Source organism: Balaenoptera acutorostrata, chromosome 10, assembly GCF_949987535.1.
Source record: "Balaenoptera acutorostrata chromosome 10, mBalAcu1.1, whole genome shotgun sequence".
In the NCBI taxonomy this organism is placed as follows: domain Eukaryota; kingdom Metazoa; phylum Chordata; class Mammalia; order Artiodactyla; family Balaenopteridae; genus Balaenoptera; species Balaenoptera acutorostrata.
Window position 1 is genome coordinate 84,896,568 of NC_080073.1, and position 24,966 is coordinate 84,921,533.

Here is a 24,966-nt window from a genome sequence, read left to right on the forward strand (position 1 = left end):
TCAGTAATTGTGGCTCACGGGCCCAGCTGCTCCGCGGCATGTGGGATCTTCCGGGACCAGGGCTCGAACCCGTGTCCCCTGCATTGGCAAGCGGATTCCCAACCACTGCGCCACCAGGGAAGCCCTAAATTAATTTTTTTGACAATTTTTTTCTTTGCTGTTTTCTTTATAACAACTTTGCATCTCACTCCTTGTTTTTCTCACATAGTCTCAACTAGACCAAAACCTAGATTTGAATAGTAAATATATTTTAAAATAGCAAGATAAATGCTGTCTTAGAATGGAAAATTTCAGAGGATGTGGAATGAACATACCACTATCTCAAAATGAGATACCTCATGCTTTTTTACTGTTAAAAGAAATTTCAGACCTTATTTATAAATGAGCCAATATTCTTCAAAATCAAAAAGTAAATTTCTGAAACAAAAGTCATTCTTCTGATCAAGCAAAACCATTTTAAAAGTTTAAAATTTAAAACACAATATCCATTTCTCTGTGCAGAAAGAAGTGATTTAAATACTTGAGAATTCATTTGTGTCCTTATTTTTTAATTTAGTTTGTTTTGCATAATTAAGGCATGCACACGGTATAAACTGCAAAAGGTGGAAAAGATCCACCCACTTTTCACCCCAAAGCAGAAAGGCCTCCATATTACTGGGAGCCCTTTGATCACTTCTCTCCAGGGTTCTTTAATTGTGGATGTAGTGATACCCTCCATTTTGCTTTCTGCATCCCCCTCCCCGGCCATCCATCATCTCCAAGGCAATGAGAGAGCAAAAACAGCAAGACGCTGAAAAGGAAGGGAATATGGTGTTTCCTACGTTGTCTCCTTTCACAAGCTACCCTGAAATGCTCTTCCAAGCTGGGATAAAATGAATGACGAAGAGCAGGCTTTTACTTATACTAATGATGAAATAAAATTCATATTTTATGGCAAGACAAGAAAAATTTAAACATAAAACTTTTCTCTGCCTGTTTGGGCCTCCTCCCTCCCCTTTAGTGTATATAGTGCATCTGCATTAACCAGACCTCCTCAGGAGATGACATTCCTTCTTAATCTTGTAAAGGCTCAAGATGACCCTCTACTCGCTTTGTACATGCAGATCTGGATTATGTAAACTGTCAGTATGTCATTTGATGTATAACCCTTTGTCTCAAAAATGTATATAACTGTACTTTGACCTCTAACCGGTGGTCCTCAGAGCTTTCTGAGAGACTCTGGGGTTATAATCTTCAGGTTGGCTCAAATAAAATTTTCTATTTCTTTCTTAGATTGACTATTAATTTTTTGTCAACACTAAGTTTGAGACAGGTCTCATATTTTTATGAAGGTTTTATCATCCTGTGTTCTTGGTATTTGTGTAGTCAGGAATTTGGCCTCATCTAAAGAGACGTCTGGCCTTTGTCTTCTTCTGGGAGGTAACCTCTAAACACTAGGAATTTCCCTAGTGATAGGAGTATTATTCCTGGTGGTCCCCTCAGAACACAACTGAGAGTTTAGCTCATGAGATGACTCAGCATGGGGCATACACATACTTCTCAGGTCTGTTTCATAGGGACTTCTGGCTTTTGACTGAGGGAAGATGTTGGAAAATGAAGGAGAGAGGGAAAGGATGAGGGCCAAGGAGGGTTTGGCCCTGGCCATGTTTCACATGATGTCTAGGACAGCATCGTTCCCTCTCACCATATTTGAATCAAAGTGCTAGGCTAGGAGAAACATAGCCCTGACCAAGTGGGACTATTTTTAAGTTACGCTCGTAAATGAAAAGCTATTGTGGAGTAGAAGAATCTTCTGAATAGGACAGCCTTCAAAGACACAGTGATGATTTGCCTTGATTTATCTGGGATACTTCCTATTTCCACCTGTTGTTTTTGTATAATTATTAAGAGCACCCACTGTCTATCTCAAAGGTGTTCAAGTTTGGACAATGAATTAAATGGCCACCATTTTTAAAAAGAGGGTTCAGTTATTTGGGACAAGTGACATTTTGTCCTTTCTCCATCCTGTCTGGATTATGAAACTCCAGCAGCCATCTTGGACTATGACATGATCTTGAGGGTTAGGTACCATGCCCAAGAATGATGGAGCAGAAAAACAGAAAGTGGCTAAACCACTAAGGATGACGAATCTGCCATACCAGCCCTGAATTGCCTTCTTCTGGTCTTCTTTTACATGAGGGAGATAAAAACCCTTTTTTGGACTTTCCTATCATATGCAGGAGAACCTAACTGTAAAGGATATAGGGCCCAAGTGACTAAACAGTCAGAATAGGGGAAGGTGATGTAGCAGATCTTGTGGATGTTTCACTAGCATCCAGTCTAGTCCACTGCTTAGTACCCAGGAGGTCTGCAGAGTTTTGACTTCAAGGATGGGTCTTGGCTGGCATTGACCTGTTGAGTATCATCTTAGCCCCCTTGCCACATTAACTGGTTCAGGGATGGGTAGTAAAAGCCAAATGTAAGCCAAGCAGCACATAGTGTTCCTTTGTCACTGGTGATTAGTCCCTTAAGTGTAAAACACAGGGCTTTGTTTGACTGGAAAAAGACAAGACATGGAAGTTGTGATGTGCAGACAATTTTTAAAACTTTTTATTCTGAGATTATTGTAGATTCACATATAGTTGTAAGAATAATAGAAACCCAGTATACTCTTCACCTAATCTCCTCCAATGTTACTATCTTACATAAGCATAGTACACTATCACAATCAGGAAATTGACATTGATATCATCCACCAACCTTACTCAGATTTCACTTGTTTTTATATGCACTTGTGTGGGTGTGTGTGTGTATTTAGTTCTATGAAGTTTCATCATGTGTAGATATCACATGTGATTAACACCACAGTTAAGATACAGAACTGTTCCATCACAAGGATCCCTTTTATAGTCACAGACACCTCCTTTCCCCCTTCTCAATAAACCATACACCACTACTCTGTTCTCTCTATCTATCATTTTGTCACTTCAAGAATGCTATGAATGGAATCATACAGAATATAACATTTCGAGACAGACCTTCTTGACTCAGTATAATTCCCTTGAGACCCATCCAAGTTGTGTATTTCAATTGTTCATTCCTTTTCATTGCTGAAAAGTATTCCATGATATGGATGTGCCAAAATTTGTTTAACCACTCATTACTGAAGACTGTTTCCAAGTTTGGCTATTATGAATAATGCTTTATGCAAACTTTTGGTGTGAACGTTAAGTTTTCATTTCTCTGGGATAAATGCCTAATGATATATAGATTTGAGACTCAAAACTGCAGCAGCCATTTGGCTACCTCATCAGAGAAACCTCCTCTGACCACCCAATATAAAATAATGCCCCAATCACTCTCCATCCTCCATATCCTGATTAATTTTTCTTCATGGATCTTTCATACTACATATTTACTTCTTGGCTTGTCTATTGTCCATATTTCTCCCTAGAAAGCAAATCCATGAGCCCAGGAACTTTGTTTTGTTCCCTGCTGTATCCTGGAGCCTAAAAGAGAGCCATGGTACACCCTCAACAAACACTTAAATGAATGAATGAATGGATGGATGAATGAATGAATAAATCTCAGACATCTTTCCATATTAGTATATATAGATCTAACTCATTCTTTTTGGTCCCTGCATAATATTCCATTGTATGCCTGAATAGTATTTTCATTAACTTGTCCCCTATTGAAGCATATTTATATTGGTTCCAGCATTTTACAAATGCAGGCAATGCTATAATGACAATCCTTATACAATCAATCATCTTTTTTTTTTATAAATTTATTTATGTATTTTTGGCTGCGTTGAGTCTTTGTTGCTGCACACAGGCTTTCTCTAGTTGCAGCAAACGGGGGCTACTCTTCCTTGCGGTGCGCAGGCTTCTCATTGCAGTGACTTCTCTTGTTGTGGAGCATGGGCTCTAGGCACGCGGGCTTCAGTAGCTGTGGCATGCGGGCTCAGCAGTTGTGGCTCGCGGGCTCTAGAGCACAGGCTCAGTAGTTGTGGCGCACGGGCTTAGTTGCTCCGCGGCATGTGGGATCTTCCCGGACCAGGGCTGGAACCCATGTCCCCTGCATTGGCAGGCAGATTCTTAACCACTGTGCCACCAGGGAAGTCCAATCAATCATCTTTGTACAGATGGGAGAGAAGAGGAGTAGATGGTTCAAAGAGTATGTGCATTAAAATTGGTTTTTTTAAGCTATTACTAAGTTGCTCTCAACAATGTTCTCCAAATTTACCCTCTCATGGTATACTGGAATGCCTATTTCCTCATGTTCTCACCAATACTGAGTATTGTTGAGCTTTTTAGTCTTTACTCATTTCATAAATTAAAAGCAACATCGCATTAATTTATTAATCGTGAGTTAAACTTCTTTCCACATGTTTATTAACAACTTGTTCTTTTCCCCTGTGAAATGAGGCAGGACCTGTGGGGCCCTCCCTGGTACAAACCCTTCCTGTGTCCATAGACTTCATTCAGCCTCTTTGAGCTTCCCTGAGTTCTAAAGAGCAGATTCAAAAAGTTGCTAATCAGGGAAGGGAGGGAATGAAGAAGGAAAGGAAGAGCAGTCACGAAACAATAGTGCACCCTTGGAGCAGGGTCCTGGTTCCTCCTCAAGGAATATACATGACAACATCTTTGAGTTCTTCTGCCAGAACTAAGGTCCTCACCCAGGTGGAGGATGGTAACTTCAAGCTGAACACAAGATTTCTGGAGCACTGCCTGCCCTGTTACCTCGCCACCAACCAATCAGAAGAAAGTCACACACCCTGCAGGCCTCACCCCAAATTTTGCCTATTAAAAACTTCTCCTCCAAAACCATTGGGGAGTTTAGGGGTTTTGAGCACGAGCCACCCGTTCTCCTTGCTTGGTCCTGCAATATAAACCTTTCTCTGTTCCAAACTCTGACATTTTGGTTTGTTTAAACTCACTGTTCGTCGGGCACAGGAACTTGGGTTTGAGAACAAGATTTGGGTTTACTTCTCGGTTCCCAGCCTATTCTATTGATCTATCAGCTTATTCTTACTTTAATTATTGTAGCCTTGTGTTTTTCCTATTTTTTATTTTTATATTTCCAGACTAACTTTAGCATCACTTGGTAAAGACAGATAAAAGACGAGAGAGTGGAAGCAGAAATATCTTAGGCCTTATCAGGTTCTCTTCAGTTTGGTGCCTGGAAGAAGAATGGTCCAAGAAGAAAGGGGTCAACAGTGTTAAATGCCTCAGGAACATTAAGATAAAGGCTGAAGAGTATCCTCTGGAGTTAGCCAATACTAACAGAAATTACTGGCACCCTGAGGGCAGATAGGTTGTGTTGATAGGGAATTTATTTTTAAATAGGTGGGAATTTATTTTAAAATAAAACACTTTATTAATAAAAATTGTATTTATTAGTTAGGTTTAGTTTCCATTGCATATGCAGACAATCCAAATAAGTGGCTTAAACAGGACAGTTGCTTTAGTCTCTCTTACATATATAATTAGATGCAGGCACTCTGCAGTGAATAAGGACCCAGGCTTCTTTACCTTTTACTATATCATCTTAGTGCAGGCTTCCATCCTCAAGATTGTCTCATGGTCCAGGACAGCTGGTCAACCTCCCACCATCATGTGCACATTCCAGGCTGGAAGAATTAGGAAGGGGGAATGTTAAAAGGGTATACTTTCCAGCTGAGTAGTCTTCCTTTAAGAAGCTTTCTCAGAATGACCACCCAAAACCTTCCACATAGATATCACTAGCCACCCACAATCTCAGGGCCATGTTGAAGTGTGAAAGAAGCGCTAGGTGAGTTAGTGTTCCTGAGCACATCCATAACCAGCTGGACAAGATTTCATACAGCAGAGCTGCCTTCATGAATATACCACAGTATTGGCAGTAAAGGCACCTGGGAAGTATCTTTCAGCTGGGCATATTGCTACCTGGAATAAAACTTTAAGGAAGGAGTGGAGATTGGCTATAAAGTAGTCAATGACAGTTCCTACCATGTTGTGTTAAGGTTGAAAAGCACTTATTAAAACAAATAGCTGTACCAGAAGTCCCAAACTGGAGGTGAGGAGGTCAATTTCATCTTGCAGAGATGATTTTTACAATTTTTAGTTAGTTTCCAACACTTGAAAGTCAATCAATTTCACATAAATCTCTAGATTTCTGCCTTCTCTTGAAAATCAAAAATTTGGCAATATGCTGGGCTCACATTCTCAATGAGAAGTAGCTGCCTCATCTGTCCTCCAGTTATTCGCTGTCCCCATCTTTCTCTATTGTGACCCTGGACTGGCCTGCTCATTTAAATTACCTTCTTGTCTCCAGTAGGCATTTGTGTTTGCACCCTTTACAAATGAATAACTGTGATAAAGATAAGAAGTATGCATAAAATGTGACAGTAGAATCATTAAGTTAATTGATTATTAGTCTAATAATTCAACAAGTGTTGAAGTCCTTTCACATGATTAAATCTATGTGCAAGGCGTAATGGAGATCATAGAAGGTCTGGAGAGAAGTCTCTGTCCTCATGGAGTTACTAAAGTATCTGATCTCAGTTTATTTATGTATACTTTATACTTGACATATAAAGTATGCTGGACTATGTGAGAGCACACATCACTTCCTATTCTAAAGTGTGCCCTGAATTAGAACCTTGACAGACATGTAAGAGTTATTGAAGTGTTATGTAAATAGGTTAGAGAAAAAGACTAGAAACAGGGAAACTGGTGGAATTGGTCACATTCAACCAGTTACTAACTCATTTAAAACACATTTGCAAACTGACATTGTTGAAATCATTTAGGTCAAAGTATAGTAATGGAAATTAAATTAACACAGGCAAGCCTGCCCAAATTCAATTAAATCTAGAGGAAGGACAATACTGAGAAAATAGCAAAGGAAATTAGGAAACACCAAGGTAGGGATGAGGGAACAACGCAAAAATTTTTTAAGTTTACTGGATAATGAAAAGAGCCTGTGTCACCCACAGGATTACCAATCTCCCTATACTTCAGGAAGGAGCAAGCATGTTTAGGTTCTATTCAACACAGCTCTATGCAGTGGGTACTTTATTATTTTAATGGATAAACATACTTAGGGTTTAAAAAATAAAAGTTGTAAGGAAGTCTCCCTCCTTGCTGGGGTATAATTATTCCCATTTCACCAGAGAGGAAACTGAAGCTCAGAATGGTAAACCACTTTGCTTAGGCACAATAGGAAGCAGCAGAACTGGGCTTGTCTGTTTCTGTCACAGAAATGTTGCCGCCTGATAATTAAGTCTTTCTTTTTCGAAACAGAATTGCGAGCGCCTGTAAATAGGGTTTGTTTGATAAAGCTCCTCACAGGCTGGGTGGGGCTCAGTCTGCAACCCTCATCCCTCCGGCCTCCCGGGGAGGCCAGATGTCTCTTCTCACCACACCAACACAAAGCTAGCTTTCTCTCGCCTTTGCTGAGGCCTGGGCACCAGACAGGAAACCCAACAAAAGACCAGGGATCCAGCCACAGGGCCGCAGAAGCTCGGCGGCGGGCCCGGAGCGTGCAGGCAGGGGATACCCTGTCCCCGCCGCACCCCGCGGACACCCCGCGGACACCGCCTGCCTCTGTGACCGGTATCCAAGGCTCCCGCGCCCGCGCGTTCCGCCCCAGGGCGGGCGGCGAGGCCTCCCCGGTCCTCTGCGGAGGAAATCATCCAGGCCTGAGTCCAGGAAATCTTGCCGTGCGCAGGAGGCCTTGGCCAAGCCCCGCCCCCGAGCCGCCCCTTCCGCTCGCGCCGGGGTGAGGTCTGCTGGGCTGCCGGGATCCGCTCGGACGCGGCCACGTTGTCCTGCGCTTTCTGAGCGCCTGGCTCTGCGAGTCCAACCGGCGGCGCCCGACCAGCTGCTCCCTCGCATAGCCGCTGGGCTAGGTGGGGGTCGCAATATCCCCACGTTCCCTCAGCCGGGCGCAGCGGCGCCGGGTTCCAGCGCGCGGGCGCGTCTGGGATCAGGGCCGGGGAGGAGCCGCCCTCCGTCAGCCGGGCTCGCCTCCCGGCGCCGCCCAGAAGCAGCGAACGGGAGGGAGCGCGGTACAGCTGGGCTCCGCGCAGGGCTGGGCGCCGGGGCCCATGCCCGTGCGCCCCCGCGGGCCCGCGCCATGGCCTCCGGGAGCGTGGCCGAGTGCTTACAGCAGGAGACCACCTGCCCCGTGTGCCTGCAGTACTTTGTCGAGCCCATGATGCTCGACTGCGGCCACAACATCTGTTGCGCCTGCCTCGCCCGCTGCTGGGGCGCGGCGGAGACCAATGTGTCGTGCCCCCAGTGCCGGGAGACCTTCCCGCAGCGGCACATGCGGCCCAACCGGCACCTGGCCAACGTGACCCAGCTGGTGAAGCAGTTGCGCACCGAGCGGCCGTCGGGGCCCGGAGGCGAGATGGGCGTGTGCGAGAAACACCGCGAGCCCCTGAAGCTGTACTGCGAGGAGGACCAGATGCCCATCTGCGTGGTGTGCGACCGCTCCCGCGAGCACCGCGGCCACAGCGTGCTGCCGCTCGAGGAGGCGGTGGAGGGCTTCAAGGTGAGGGCCGGGCGTGCGGGGCGGGGAGGGGCCGGAGCGCGAGTCGGACAAAGGGAGGAGAGAGCCAAAGGGGCTTCCTTTTTTCCGCCTAGAAAATGGCTGAGCCGGACGTGTGGTTCACAGCCGTCATTTCCTCTCTGTCCGCTCCAGAGCCTCGGCACTCAGATTTGGGAGGAAAACCTGTAGCTGGTGAGGAAGCCAGAAGTCTCCCCACCCCCACTCTCATTTCCTTATGTGCCTCTATGTTTACCCGCTCACGGGCACATTATACATAAAGACGGCCCATGGAGACCCCTCTTGACGGTATAAAAGATATGCGTAAAACCACGTCCACAACGACAAGCTTCAGAGACGCTCGCACTCCTGTCGGCTCCTAGATGATCTGAAACAAAACACAGTCGGACGTTAACTGGCTGTATACACATCAAGCAGAGGCCCATCACCTCTCCATTCCCCAGCACTTCCCTGTGCTCCGTCCTCTTCTAGAAGCTCACGGAAAAGAACGAGCTCCTTACTACCTAAGTCATTTAACCACCGTGAGACTCATAGGAGATAACACAGTTATGAAGATTGAGTGAAATAAAATGATGTGTGGATCCCTTTGTGAACTCTTGAACCAACAGACTGGCACAGCTAAACAATAACGTGGAAACAAAGTATTAAATATAAAACAGTTGTAAGGCAACATTCAAGGAGTGCATGATCTGTGTGTTTGAGGACTGCAGGAATATGTACACAATTATGTACATGTTTAAATGTGAGTACATTCATGCAAAATTATTCACTTAACATTTATGGTGCTTTCAAAAATATTCTTTTACTCACACTGGTGATAACCCTCTAGTAGGTTGAGAAGGTGGTGTTTGCCCATGTCACACCAGAGGAAAATAAGAGAAGTTAAGTCATTTTCTCAGTACGCGTCTGTGAAAGAGCGACAACTTAAAGCCTCCTAGTCCATTCACCTTTCCACTAAGCCATGCAGTATCCTTCCAAGGGCAGGTAGGTGACCCACCATTTAAGATACAAACTACCAAAGGAGAGGTCTGGTGACCCCTGTGCCCTGGTGATGGCAGTGTGGTCCAAGGATAGGCTCTAACCAGGAACTTGGCATCAGGAATGTGGGTTGCACGTGTGATAAGCAGAATAGCCATATTGATGCTATGGTCTGCCTAATCTTGAACTGCCCACCTGTTTTTGCTTTTCTTAGGAGCAAATCCAGAACCAGCTGGACCACCTAAAAAGAGTGAAAGACTTAAAGAAGAGGCGTCGGGCACAGGGGGAACAGGCACGAGCTGAGCTCTTGGTAAGGTTCTTTGGAATTCACAGGTAATATCAGTTCTGCCGGTCACTCTCTTTTTTTTGTAAGGCTGTTAAACTCCCCTTAACCTTGTGCAGTCAGGTCGCCCAGAACTTCTAGGTGTGGGTGGAACAACCTTATATGGCAGTTGGGAATTCACCTGGAGAACCAAGGGATTCCCACATTTTGGGGGAAAGGATGGAATAGCTGAGTTTAGAACCCCTAGAGATCTGACCTATCAAAAGCGTCATCTGCTAGCTTTGTGCAGATCAAGGTTGATCCCTGACAAAGCTAATGCAGGTGAAACTCTTGGGCACAGTTAGCCTCCTTTTGTTCCATTCTGCAGACAGTTGCTGACAGTGGCTTTCTGTAAGCCCGACTGTTGCTTCTTGCTGGAATGTTCCTTTTCTTGACAGTTCAGTTCTGAACTTTTCAGTTTGTTCCCTTCCCCTAGTCTCCCAAAGCCTTAGCAAGTGACTCATGTGCTAATTTGTGATAGGGATATTTGGGGGGGTTTGTTCTGGAAAAAAAAATAGAGACTTTTATAATATATACTTATATGTCTACCATCTAAGTGTTTAAGCATCTTTTGAACAATAAATAAAATATTACAAATTCCCATCCATTAGAGGTATTTGCATCTGAAAAGCAGACTCTTACTAGACTAGTAGTGCCTAGCACCATCTTGTGAGAAATTCTGTCGGTCCTGGCCAGGGTGTAGTAAAGAACTTTTGGACTGGGAACTTATTCCCGTGATGCTGTAAGATCCCACCACTTGTTCTGCTCACAAAATCCACTGAGACCTCAGCTCCCTTTGCTTGAAAATAGGTCTGATGGAAGGAGAATCTTCTAGTGAGCCTGAGTGGACTTAAATCATTTAAGCACACCACTGTGTCCTCTGTGGGGGGATTGTCAAAGGGGGGAAACAGCCCTTCTTTGAGAATCAGGGCACCTGGACATACTTCTGGGCTCTGTCAGTAGCCAATTGAATAGATGGAGAGAGTAATACAACCTCTCTAGGCCTCAGTTTCCTCATCTGTGAAATAGGTAGATTGGACTAGACTTTTGCTTCTTCAGCGAGGTGAGTACTGCCCTCTCCTCCTCTCCAGTGGTGTGTGGGTGTTTGGTTGGAGTGATTGGGGAGGGTTGGGCAAGGATGCTAAATGTCCTGCAATGCAAAGAACAGTCCCATGAAGGCAGAATTGTCCCCCCACCAGGGTGCCAATGGCATTCTCTTTGCAAAGCACTGAATTAGTTGAGCTTTAAGGACTCTTTCATTTCTAAGATTATATTGTATTGTTTATGCATTGAAAGACTTGTCCCGCTCAGGAGAAGTATAAGCTCATGAAAAGGATTTATAAACAAGGTGCGTGTGCATCACTGTTGCACAGTAAATAGTATACCTGAATGAAATGATGAGGTCTTGGGGTGGATAGCCGGGGGAGAAATAGGAAGGGCTCTAGAAGTAGCCTTTCCTCTCTTCACTGCCCTTCCCTGTCATCCACACAGAGCCTGACCCAGATGGAGAGGGAGAAGATCGTTTGGGAGTTTGAGCAGCTGTATCATTCCTTGAAGGAGCATGAGTATCGCCTCCTGGCCCGTCTCGAGGAGCTAGACTTGGCCATCTACAACAGTATCAATGGTGCCATCACTCAGTTCTCTTGCAACATCTCCCACCTCAGCAACCTGATCGCCCAGCTGGAAGAGAAGCAGCAGCAGCCCACCAGGGAGCTCCTGCAGGTAAGGCTTAGCGCGCCCTGCCAAGACAGCTCCTGCTAAAAGGTCTCCCTTCTCTCTTTGCCAAGCAGTATCCAGGACCCCCTACTGCCTTGCCAACTCTGTGGGAGTAGCAGGGGCTTGCCAAGCTCTCTATTGGGCACGTTGGAGGGGAAATGTACAATAGAGGACCTGGTTGACACAGCTTGGGTCAGTCAGTTGCACTGTCTCATGGAAAGGGCAAAAGGGAGGCCTAATGCCCAGGCCTGTCCTGCACTGATAAGTAGCCTGATCACAGGCTCTCGACCTCTCTGGGCCTCAGTGACCTCATCTACTCATTATGTAATGAGGGGTTTGGCCCACATGCCATTTAAAGACCTTCCTCACTCCAGTTATCCTGTAATTTTAACATGTATGTGTGCATTACCACAGCCACAAAACAAAGAAACGCTTGAGCGGGAGTGGTCAGCCCAAGCAGTCTTGTGATTTAGTCTTGGTAGTGCAGGTGATAAAACTGCAATACACCCAACCCAGGGAGACCACTGGAAATGAGCTGATGCCTGACTGTCATTTGTTCATTCAATGCATATGAATTGTCTATTCTGGGTCAGGCACTAGTCTAGGCACCTGAATTAAGTGGTGAATAAGCTCTCCTGAAATTTAAATTCTAATGTTGAGATCATATGATAAAGAAGTGAGCAAACAAGTATCATTGGTGTTGATAAATGCCATTAAAAAGGGGCTGATAGGATAGGGTTAGGGTCAGCAAATTATGGCCCACCACCTGTTTTTGTATGTCCTGCAAGCTAAGTATGCTTTTTACAGTTTTGAATGGTTGGGAAAAAATCAGAAGGATGTTATTTCATGATATGTGAAATTATATAAAATTTGAATTTCATTATCCATACTTTTTATTGGAACATAGCCACGCCCATTCATTTACGTATTGTCTGTTGCAGCAGAGTTGAAAAGTTGTGACAGAGACTGTATGGCCTTTTCCTTAGAAGAAGTTCACTGACTCCTGGCTTTAGATTAAAACGAGAAGTCTTAATCTTGAGCCTTAACTAACACCAATATTTAATTGCCAGGGAGAGAAGGAAGAGCTTGCAAAGGGAACAATTGACCAGAGAATGTGGCCAGGGAGGAAGAATGTTTCAGGAAGGAGGGAGTGGACAACAGAATCTAATGCAGCTGAGGTGAAATAATATAAGGGCTGAGATCCATTTGGTTTAAAAACATGGGCATCATTGATAATCTTGATAATAATCATTATCATCTCAATGATTTTCATCTCAGATAATCATTGATAATCTACCACAGTGGAATAATTTGGTCAGGAGCCGCATGAGGGAGAGTTGTGGTGACAGAGGGTGAATGGAAACTGGAAGAGTAAATGACTATTTCAAGAAGTAAGACTGTGAAGGAGATATTAAAAAAAATACTTGGAGATGAGGTAGGATTGTGGGGCTTTATGGGGAGGGGATGCTTAAAGAAACTAGCTAAACATATTTTAAAAGAAAATGTGGAAAGGAGCACCTGTGTTGTAAGGATTCAGGTGAAGAAAATTACTGAAGCTATAAGGATGAACTAATCACTAATGTGCTGTTTCTGAGAAGGCAGAAGGGAAAGATAACTAAAGCATATGTGTGGGACTTAGTTTTGGAAGATCCTCTGTTGTATGGGAAGAAAGGACCGTGGGGGCAGGTAGATGCAGGCAGGTTGTGCACTTTGGTAGCTAAAACCAGTTGGCTTTTTTTTTTTTAATAAATTTATTTTATTTATTTATTTATTTATTTTGGCTGTGTTGTGTCTTCATTGCTGCGCCTGGGCTTTCTCTAGTTGCAGCGAGCGGGGGCTACTCTTCGTTGCGGTGCGCGGGCTTCTCGTTGTGGTGACTTCTCTTTGTTGCAGAGCACGGGCTCTAGGTACACGGCTTCAGTAGCTGTGGCTCGCGGGCTGTAGAGCGCAGGCTCAGTAGTTGTGGCGCACGGGCTTAGTTGCAGTTGCTCCGCGGCATGTGGGATCTTCCCGGACCAGGGCTTGAACCCGAGTCCCCGCCTTTGGAAGGCGGATTAACCCCTGCGCCACCAGGGAAGTCCCCCGTTGGCTCTTATTCTCTTTTGAAGTTAGAAAGCAGGACCATCTGCTCCCATTGAGCAGGCGTTAGAGAAAATATGAGCTTTGAAGAATGTGGGAAAGTTCTGAAATTATTGTTTCAGAGTATGGGAAAGCCATCTGGTTTGTGAGATGTATTAGAATTACTTGGTCAGTGAACGTCAGTTTATACTGGGACTTGTCTGCCCAGTTGTGTGACCTTTTTCTTGTCCCTGCTTTTTCTGACTGTGACTGCTCTGGTGCCAGGCATACGGAGAGCAGGTAGTTGGGCTCATCCAGGATTAGGGCTTTGCAAGATTTGAGGTTTTTGTTTTGTTGTTTTTTGGTTTTTTGTTTTCTGATTGTGATAAAATATACATAACCTAAATTCGCCATTTTAATCATTTCAAAGTGTACAACTTAGTACATTTAGTAAACTCAGTGTTGTGCAACCATCACAGCTGTGTAATTCCAGAACACTTTCATTACCTCGAAAGGAGACCTCGTACCCATTAAACAGTCACTCTTCATTCCTTTCTACCCAGTGGCAACCACTAATTTGCTATGTATCTTTATGGGTTTGCCCATTTTTTTAAGGTAGAAGGTATTTGTGAGAATATTTTTGAACACATGGACCGTGAAATCAAAACTGGATGATAGGGACTTCCCTGGTGGCGCAGTGATTAAGAATCCGCCTGCAGGGCACATGGGTTCGAGCCCTGGTCCGGGAAGATCCCACATGCCGCGGAGCAACTGCAACTAAACCCATGCGCCACAACTACTGAGCCTGTGCTCTAGAGCCCGTGAGCCACAACTACTGAGCCGCATGCCACAACTGCTGAAGCCTGTGCACCTAGAGCCTGTGCTCCGCAGCAATGAGAAGCCCGCGCACCACAATAAAGAGTAGACGCCACTTGCCAAAACTAGAGAAAGCCCACGTGCAGCAACGAAAACCCAACACAGCCAAAAATAAATAAATAAATATATTTATTTAAAAAACAAAACTGGATGATAAGGAAAAGTAGAGAAAAAAGAGGGGTTGTGGACTCTATGGGGAAGAGAGGTCATGGTAGTAGTCATTTGAAAAGTAAGCTGAATCTTAGTTAATGGGGGAAAATTAGAGCATTCCCACTGAGGTCAGGAAGAGGGCAAGATGTTCACTATTGTCTACCTGTATTTAACATTGTACGTATGTACACACACATACACACAGGAATATTAGGCAACTGTAAAAAAAGAAAAAGCAATATACCTATGAACTGATACAGAGTGGTTTCTATAGTATATTGGTAAGTGAAAAAAATCAAAGTGCAAAATATAGAGTGTGCTACTTTTTGTGTAAGAAAGATGAGATAATTGGAAAATACATGTATCTGTTTATTTTTGCAAAGGAAAGACTGGAAGGATAAATCAGAAAATAATGGGAATGGGGAGAATGGGATGAGAGGAGATACGAGAAAGAGTGACAGACACTCTCTGGCCAAATTTCGGATATTTTGAGCACCAATATAAATAAGAACAGTGATGGATTATAACCCATTGAATAAAGTACGAATTGATGGGTCCATACTAATAATAAATAAGGGAAAATTCTTCCTTCCAGTAGAATGTTGACTAAGTAATGTAGAAGGAATTTTTAAAATTTATTTATTTATTTTTGGCTGCGTTGGGTCTTAGTTGTTGCACGTGGGCTCTCTCTAGTTGCTGCGAGCAGGGGCTACTCTTTGTTGCGGTGCACGGGCTTCTAATTGCAGTGGCTTGTTACAGCACATGGGCTCTAGGCGCGTGGGCTTCGGTAGTTGTGGCAGTAGTTGCGGCGCACGGGCTTAGTTGCTCCGTGGCATGTGGGATCTTGTCAGACCAGGGATCGAACGGTGACCCCTGCATTGGGAAGCGGATTCTTAACCACTGCACCACCAGGGAAGCGCTAGAAGGAATTTTGCAGGTAGAAAATGATCATTTCGCAACTATCATATTAAAAGTTAATTTAGACAATAATTATCGACAGATGCTAAATCTAAGGGGAGGGGGAGTTCGATAGGGACTGGCATATTAACATAATTTCAAAGTATCACTTTTAGATTACTTGTTAATTACAAAAGGAAAAATAGTAGCTATAAAATATCACCAATAAGGGACAAGTGAATATCATGTTTACTTAGAAGCAAACAGCGTACACTAGTGGAAGATGGTACAGCTTGAGGACTTGCTTGGTGGCGCAGAGGTTAAGAATCCGCCTGCCAATGCAGGGCACACGCGTTCGAGCCCTGGTCTGGGAAGATCCCACATGCCGTGGAGCAACTAAGCCCGTGCGCCACAACTACTGAGCCCGCTCGCCTAGAGCCTGTGCTCCGCAACAAGAGAAGCCACCGCAATGAGAAGCCCGCGCACCACAACAAAGAGTAGCCTCCACTCGCTGCAACTAAAGAAAGCCTGCGCGCAGCAAAGACCCAACACAGCCAAAAATAAATAATAAATAAATAAATGAAGTAAAAAAAAAAAAAAAAAAAAAAAGATAGTGCACTTTAGTTTAATCATGACGGCAATATCTGGGAAACCCAAATGGAGAGATATTCTACAAAATAATTAGCTAGTGTTAAGGCAATGTGTCAACAAAAGACAAGAGCCACTCCAGATTATAGACACATGTCATCATAAAAATGCAATGAACGATCCTGGATTACCTGAGTGGGGAGGGGAGTAGCTGTAAAGAATATTAATAAGACAGTTAAATTAGGTTATGGATTGTCGATTATACAAATGTATCAATATTCAGCTTCCTGAGTTTGATAACTGTACTATAGTTATAAAAGAAAATGTACTTGCTCTTAGGAGGTGCAGAATCATAAAGGGGTACAGGGATATAATATAAACAATGACCTCTCAAATGATCCTAAAGATAAATATGTCTGGGAAAAAGAGTATACAGGAGCTCTTTGTACTAGCAGCTTTTCTGTGTATTTGAAATGATTTCACAGTAATAAGTCAAAGAAATCAAGCTAGACAGGCAGGCAGTTGTGGTCCAAGCGTGGGATGCTTGAGTCAGTAAACTTGAAATCTTGAGATCCTTGACCAGTGTGCAGCAGGAGAGCTCAGGAAGTGCTAGGATAGCAAATAGTGTGCATCCCAGTTTCCTCTGCCCGGTTTTTAGCTCCTGGACTGTGCGTTGTACTCCTTGTCTCCCTGGTTTCTCCCAAGAGAGCCACCCCATAGTTGGGTTTTCAGCAAACATCTGTGAGAGAAAATGGAAGTTAGGAATGATTTCTCATGCTTATCCTTTTCCTTTCTCTTATAGGACATCGGAGACACGTTGAACAGGTACAGTTTTCTCTCTCCCCCGTGCTAAATCAAGCCTGAAAAGATTTTCCCTCATACTTAGAAATTCTGGAAGGAGCCCAGAGCCTGAGGACATCTTACCAAATTGACACATGTCCTGCCTGTCCCTGAACCAAGTCACTAGTGTGCAAATAACTAGATGAAGTGCAGCTCTTCTCAGTAAAACTCAGGAATTATTGACAAATTATGAGGGTAAGAGGTGGAGTAGGGGGTCCATTTGGGAGGGTGCTGGCGGTTTATGAGGACACTTCTATGGAGAGGGTAGAGACTTACAGGGACTTGGGCAAAGTGCAAGGGTATTTTATAGTTTTTGTTTCCTAAACATTTCAGAATTCTTTTCTTTTTGTTATCTCTTTCTCTCTGTGTCTGTTTCTGACTCTCTCTTTTTTCTGTAATGGGGAAAATATGGTCTAAGAAAAGTGAGACCAGCTCAGAGTTATATAATGAGTTATGAGTTACCTGGATTCTGGCTCTTGTTCTCATTATTTCTGTACTGTATCATCAGATGGAAAGTGAGGAAGAGCTACCTGGGAGTTGGGACATGACCGAGCAGGAGAAGCCCAGAATGTGCAAGAAGCCAAGATTAAATTATGTTTTCAGGGTTGGATGGCAAGGACAAATGGGATAGCCCTTGGGGGCATAATGTTTGGTGCCTACTGGGGCGGAGCCTGACTTTGAAGGAACTGAACTTTGAAGCTAATTAAAACCCTGTAGGGTGAAAACCCTCCAGAGGAAATGCAGCTTGATTATGCGGGAGCATTGGAGGAGATATGGGGGCGGTGGTGGCACATAGATGGGGTAGGATGGCTGGGAGGGCTATGTGGACAGAACTGTTGATAGAACTGAGCTTTTTGAGAGCTGCTGAGATGGGATGGTGATGAGCTGGAACTTGTACTAGTCCCTGCCAAGTGACCCCAACAAATACTCCCTTCACTTTTACTGCTACTTTTACTTTTTGGTACCAGTCTAGCTCTGAACTAACAGGGAGATAGATCCTTTAGATTCTAGCATTTGGGGACGTTAAGGTTTGGGTTTGGCTCTCTGAGTTAGGAAACCCAAAATTTCATTGGCTTAAGGCTTAAACATAATTTTAAAATTTTGTCACCATTAAAAAATGTGCAAGTAGGTAGCCCAGGGCTGGTTTGGTGGCCCCAGTGATCATCAGACTCTGAGGTTTCTTTCCATCTACCCTTCTGCCATCTGTAAGATACAGTCCTCATTCTTACAGTCCAAGATAGTTCCTAGAATGCTAACCAGTAGGAAGAAGATAAGTCACATCACATACCTTTTTATTTTATTTTATTATTTTATTTTTTTATATAACCAGAAACCTTTTTTAAAAAAAAAATAAATTTATTTATTTATTTTTGGCTGCATTGGGTCTTTGTTGCTGCCCGCGGGCTTTCTCTAGTTACGGCGAGCAGGGGCTACTCTTCGTTGCGGTGCACGGGCTTCTCATTGCGGTGGCTTCTCTTGTTGTGGAGCATGGGCTCTAGGCACGCGGGCTTCAGTAGTTGTGGCTCGCGGGCTCTAGAGCGCAGGCTCAGTAGTTGTGGTGCATGGGCTTAGTTGCTCCGTGGCATGTGGGATCTTCCCGGACCAGGACTCGAACCCGTGTCCCCTAGCATTGGCAGGCGGATTCTTAACTGCTGAGCCGCCAGGGAAGCCCCACATTCCTTTTTAAGCAGACTTCTCAAATTACCACAAGATACTTCTTACCTCTCATTGGCCAGAATTCAGTCACAAGGTCAAATTTAGACCAGTCAGGCATGAACCCAGTAAAATTTGGAAGATGGGAGAAGGCATATTGGGTGGGCAACTAGCAGCCAGTCTTTGCCATAGACCCCTCGAGGGGGGTGGTGGGTAACTGGGTATTGTCCAGAGAGTACCTGTCTGAAGATGTCATTCTCGCCATATTTGGGAACCTGAGGATTATGGGTCATTGCCCACCACAAATATCAAGGACTTTATCATGGAATCTAGTGCTTTCTGGCAAGGTCAGGCTTATATTCAGTTTAATTCAGTAAATCTTTGAGGACATGCCATGTGAAAAGCCAGGAGCTAGTACTGTGGGGGAGTAAGAAGGTGAATAAGATGTCTCTCCTATTCTGGTCCAGAGGATCATAGTCTAGAAGGAGAATAGGAAAAAGGCTAGAGTGGCTGCTTTTAAAGACTGTCCACCTGTGTTGGCCAGTTTAGCCCAGGTTTGTCCTGGACCCTGAAAGGTTGTGGAGTTGGGGGAGGGATTCACTTGGTTTTTTTTTGTTTTTTTTTTAAACTTAGGGCTGAAAGAATCAGGATCCCTGAACCCTGGATCACACCTCCAGATCTGCAAGAGAAAATCCACATTTTTGCCCAGAAGTGTCTGTTCTTGACTGAGAGTCTAAAGCAGTTCACAGGTAATGTGAGAAGAGGGATCCATGAGGGTTTATGCTCTCAATAACTATATTGCCTGAGAGGATGTATTTTCCAGCCAGATAATGGGATGCAAGCTAAACATCTTCTTTTCTCCCCTTAGAAAAAATGCAGTCAGATATGGAGAAAATCCAAGGTAAATTTATCTACTTAATGGGCTTTTGACATTGAAGTTTCCTGGGAAGATGAACATCTGCACTAAAGTGTGGGAAAATGGGAATGCGCGATACCCACTGGCCGGCCTCCCCTGATATTTTACATCTTCCTTTTTGCTTTGTTAATTTTTTCAATTAATAGCCTCTTGTTTCAATTTGAAGCCTTTTAACTATATGCACTCATTTCTTAATCTACATTAACGGAGGAGAAAAGTATGCAATCCAATAATTAATCCAGAATTAGTTTGGTTATTTAAAATTATTTTTAATTGAGAAAGAGAATCAACAGAAACTATCCTAGCTACATTTCATTTGAGCTAGTATTTGTAGTTATAATTTATAGAGTTTCTGCTGCGTGTGGGCACTGGTGCTGACCAGGACAGGAGGAATCAAGCAGCACTGACTGAGGCAGCACCTCGAGGGAAATGGTTAGGAACAGGGATTCAGGAGTCCGGCTGCCTGGGTCCTGGGCCCAGCTCTGCCACTTGGTAAGGATTCTACACTATAATTTCCTCATCTGTAAAATGAGGAGGATAGTAGCTCTTACCTCACAAGGTTGTAAGGATTAAGTTAAATTAGTTACCATTTCTAAAGCCTTTTAGAATGGAGCCTGACATGTAATGAACCCTACATTTATGTTTATTAAATAAAATGTTCAAGGTATTTAAGGGATGCTCTTCCTAATACAAAATTTTCTGCTCATGATCACATATGAGCATATAGCACATATGGCTGTATACTAAATGCTAAAATTCTAGGCAGCCTGGTAGAATCTGAAATCCTTATACGTAGGTAATCCCTTTTCTCATTTAGTACAAATTACAAATCCCCATAATTCTGATAATTTCTTGTATTTACTAAAACTTTATTTGCATTGTATCTTTTCAGATACATACTTTTTTCACATCTAGCAATGTAGACTTAGGGAATGCTCACAAGCAAAACAGGGAGAAACTCCACTTAATACCAGAAGCTCAGGCATGACGTTCCTTGATGTGACTCTCATTTATTTTTCCTACTCTTCTCCTGCCACTTAAAAGACTCACTGAGAACGTATCTGTGAAAATGCTTTTTCAACTGTAAATGCATTTTACTGCAAATGGTCTTGTTTGCTCCAGCTTGGTAGTGGATGTCACTTGAACCACTCATCCCCTAGAACAGGTTGCTTATGAAAGCCAAGAGTTATGTATGATGCGGACTTAGAACCTCCATCTCCCCCTGCAGAGCCAGCTGGCCCACTGGAGGGTGGAATCCTTAATCTTGGCTCAGTTTGGCCCCATATGCTACCAATCTCGGGCGTGTGGTTATCCTTCTGCCCAAAGTTTCCAATCCCTCTTCCCTTTGAGCTCTAGGCTGGAAGATGGAGTCATACACTGTATGAAGAAATCAGTGCATGACTGACAACAGGGGTTCTGGGGTGTCTAATGGAAACCATTGCTTTATGATGACTCTAACCAAAGCTCCGTCTCTTAGGTATTTCCTGGAAATATTCAGATGACTTCTGTAACTTCTTTTCTCTTTTGTTTTTTAGAATTGAGAGAGGCCCAGTTATACTCAGGTGGGTGATAGGAGACAAAACCATTTGGAAAAAGGAGTAAAAATCCTTATCAACGTAACTACTATTGTGAATGATTTTGTAAAGTGCCTAAATTAGGATCCTTTAGGTTACATGTATGAAAAATGATAATAATCACAAAAATACATCAGTTGTTTCTATGTGTTTATAATATCTTTGCCTCCTAAAATGCCTCAGAGCTGAAACCATGGACCTTTGAATAGGAGGAAATCAAACTCAGATGCTATGAAGGATTATAGAGGTGAAACTACACTTTCCAAAAAGTAGAGCACTGCCACTGCTGGTACACTGGTATGCTGCTCTACCCACTTAGCCTTGGGCATTGTGTGGTTTACAAAAGGCAGTCATCCTTCCAAAACTACTGAGCTCACCTCTTATTCTGAGTGCTAGGGACAGTCTAAGAGGAATCTGCTGTCATCCCTTCTCTGTGCCTCAGAGCAAGTGTTGAAACTCTCCCGCTCCTTGACCATCACCTTCACCTCAGGTTCAGAGACACTGGGTAAATCTATGACCCCATAGGTACTCAGAACTGAGGTTTGTACTTTCCACAGTCACAGGACCGCCTTCTGTTTCATGAGATTCTCCTCATGAACAGAGGGACTCTACATACAACGGGTCTTCTTTCATTGATATCCCCTGGCTGTAATCCATATTTAATTCTTTCAACAAGTATTAATTGAATACTTTGCTTATGTCTTACATTTCCTAATGTTGCGCAGGATACTGTAGAGGGAACAAAAGAGCATAAGACACTGACCTATCCTTGGAGTTAAATGTCTGGTTGGAGGTATGAGGTATACCCATGACATGAGGGAAAAAATGGACAACTGTTGTGAACAGATATTTGAACCAAAAACCAAGCCTCTGGGGTTCTTGGTCACCTCCACCAGTTGCCTGTCATCAGCCTTTTGTGGGAATCAGTCAACCTAGCTGAGCTTTGGTTCAGAGAGAGAATGTTTGGGAATCTTCCTCCTGAACCAGGTATGAAGAGCAAATGAGAGAATATATGCCAGTGATTTTAAAACAGGAAACCACCACATGATTGTAAGATGCATGTGGGACTAGTATCTTTATCCGACGTAATGTGAACATTCATATGTTTTACAGCAGATCTGTTGATATTTGGTTGTAGAGTGCTATACCACACCCTGTCTTATCTAAATTCTGTATTCTGTGAAACTTCTGGTCCCCAAGACTTAGATTAAGGGATTGGACATACATGTAAGAAAACCTCAAATTCAGCTTAATAATGGATATTGTGGTTTAAGATGTGAAAAAGCAAATGGAGGTAAAAATTTCAGTACTTTCAATATATCCTAGCTAAAAGAAGTAACTGGCTAATCCAAGCAGTAATTTTTGGAATGTCAATTTCAGGATATAATTGAGTGTAAGATGAATGTACCTTTGTTGGAGGGCTCTTACTCTCTTCTTAGGGGGTAGGAGAAAAGCTGTGTGTTCAGAGTGGGCTTTCCTGGCACTCGGCTGACCTTCCTCTGCCCTTCTGTTCCTCTGCAGTGGATGTGACTCTGGATCCAGACACGGCCTACCCCAGCCTGATCCTCTCTGATAACCTGCGGCAAGTGCGGTACAGTTACCTCCAGCAGGACCTACCTGACAACCCTGAGCGGTTCAATCTGTTTCCCTGTGTCTTGGGCTCTCCATGCTTCATCGCTGGGAGACATTATTGGGAGGTAGAGGTGGGAGATAAAGCCAAGTGGACCATAGGTGTCTGTGAAGACTCAGTGTGCAGAAAAGGCGGAGTAACCTCGGCCCCCCAGAATGGATTCTGGGCAGTGTCCTTGTGGTATGGGAAAGAGTACTGGGCTCTTACCTCCCCAATGACTGCCCTCCCCCTGCGGACCCCTCTCCAACGGGTGGGGATTTTCTTGGACTATGATGCTGGCGAGGTCTCCTTCTACAACGTGACAGAGAGGTGTCACACCTTTACTTTCTCTCATGCTACCTTCTGTGGGCCTGTCCGGCCCTACTTCAGTCTGAGTTACTCGGGAGGGAAGAGCGCAGCTCCTCTGATCATCTGCCCCATGAGTGGGATCGATGGGTTTTCTGGCCATGTTGGGAATCATGGTCATTCCATGGAGACCTCCCCTTGAGGAGGTGAACTCAGGCCAAAAGGGCCATTGACCATACTCCTACCCCAGGCATAAGGCATCCTGTTGCCTTGACACTTCCTGCCCATCACAGCTGGATGTCTTTACCACTTTCCGAGCCCTGCAGTGCAAGACAGGATGTCCATGTTCTCTGCCATCCCCTCCCTTCCCACGAAAATTGTGAGATGTAATGAGAAGTATTAAGATTGCCCAGAAATAAAAACCACATGTCCGCCTCCAGTGTTCCACACTTCTTGGTCTTACACATTACTGGAGGGGATAAAGAATATGGATAATCTTGGGTTTGGAGAGCCATTCAAGATGTTTAACACCTTGGCTCAGCCCCACATAGTGATCATGGGTATTTGCTGTCATTTCTGAACTAGGGCTTCTTTCTAAGAACCTAGAGCTGGACTAGAAAGTCCTGTCAGCATGGCTCCCTTTGTCCCAGTTTTTCCTCCTGGGAATAGTACCTCTACCCCTGATTCCCAATTGGCCGTAGTTTTATTAACTCCATTAAAGAGGTCTATATGTGTTTTGATTAGTTACTGTTATTTTACAATAATGGTGGGAAATGGTCCCACCTCTGTTATGAGATAATGTTCTAATCAATGTGCTCTCTTCTGTCTTTTTGAGGGCTTTGTCAGCTCCCTTCATTCTAATGAAAAGCGTATCCTGGTGCTGGATGCACGTCATCCAGGATAATTTTCTGCCCAGCACCATCCATTGTTCCTACATCCCTTCCCACTCACATTTGTGGACTGATGGTCAGTCATACACTATCCCTGGAAGGATTCCGGGGCAGTATGCCAGGGATTCATTGACTTTTGTCTCCTTTTCTCCCATCTCCTTTGAGGGATGGGGGGATTTACCTTTCTAATATGTGTACCATCAAGGGGCACTTCCATCCCCATGGCCATTGGATCACGAGGTGTTCTGAGGTCAGAAGACCAAGGCAGATCACTTTGAGAAAGCTCCCACAGTGGCTCTTAGTCCTGCTTCTCTTTGGGTACATGCGCCTCTGTTTGAAAATAAAGTGAGTATGGATGTTGTTTACACTGTTGTTGTCTTCTGGGCCTTGGTAGGACTGGGTTCATATGGGTCCAGAATCCCATTCTGGCCAATATTTTACTTCCAACTGGATGATAAAAACAGTACCATGTTACTACTTTCTAATGGCGCTGGGGAAGTAGTGTTGGACATCCACAGCCTACAGCTTTGTTAATCCTGTCACTTCACTGGGAAAGTGTTCTTTCAAGTCCTTTTTTATAACAGTGGGGTAATGCAGCAATGCTTGGTGTAGATCAGAGAGCCAAGAACTTGCTTCCCAACTCAGAAGCAGCAGCCTAAGCCCTTGGGGGCATGGAGGTCACCACGTGCTAAGGAGGAAAGATAGGCTGAGAGAACAGCTCCTTTCCAGGGTATTTGGATCTTTCCTGCTTCTGGACATGGCCTTAGTCCTGTACCCAGCATTGTGGTTCATGGCTGAAGATCATGAATTGGTGGTATGTCCTAATTCATTCATTTATTCATCAGGTTTTAGGAGAAATAACCAGGAGGTAAAGAGAGGGGCTTCCATGAGGCTAGGTTAGCTTTTGCTGAATGCTCTCAATAGATATAAATACATATGATAACATATATTATGTATGTATATAAAATACTACACAGATACAGAGCAGTGCTTAGCACATAATATGAAGTGCTTTATGCACCAGGGCTTATTTAATGCCCATAACAACCCTGCAA

At 43.9% G+C, this 24,966-nt stretch overlaps 1 protein-coding gene across 1 annotated transcript; it reads left to right on the plus strand.

Moving 5' to 3' along the window:
• Window positions 1–7,721: 7,721 nt before the first annotated feature.
• On the plus strand, window positions 7,722–24,276 carry TRIM27 (tripartite motif containing 27). The gene is made up of 8 exons (XM_007179083.3): window positions 7,722–8,523; window positions 9,731–9,826; window positions 11,330–11,560; window positions 16,926–16,948; window positions 19,250–19,365; window positions 19,485–19,517; window positions 21,068–21,094; window positions 22,628–24,276. Exons 1-8 carry the CDS (start codon window positions 8,104–8,106, stop codon window positions 23,221–23,223), a joined length of 1,542 nt encoding a protein of 513 aa, XP_007179145.2. The 5' UTR covers window positions 7,722–8,103; the 3' UTR covers window positions 23,224–24,276.
• The last annotated feature ends 690 nt before the right edge of the window (window positions 24,277–24,966 follow it).

Coding starts and splice junctions, on each gene's coding strand:
- TRIM27 (XM_007179083.3), top strand. CDS start 8,104: ATGGCCTCCGGGAGCGTGGCCGAGTGCTTACAGCAGGAGACCACCTGC. Junction 8,524..9,730: donor AGGCGGTGGAGGGCTTCAAG/GTGAGGGCCGGG, acceptor TGCTTTTCTTAG/GAGCAAATCCAGAACCAGCT. Junction 9,827..11,329: donor AGGCACGAGCTGAGCTCTTG/GTAAGGTTCTTT, acceptor TCATCCACACAG/AGCCTGACCCAGATGGAGAG.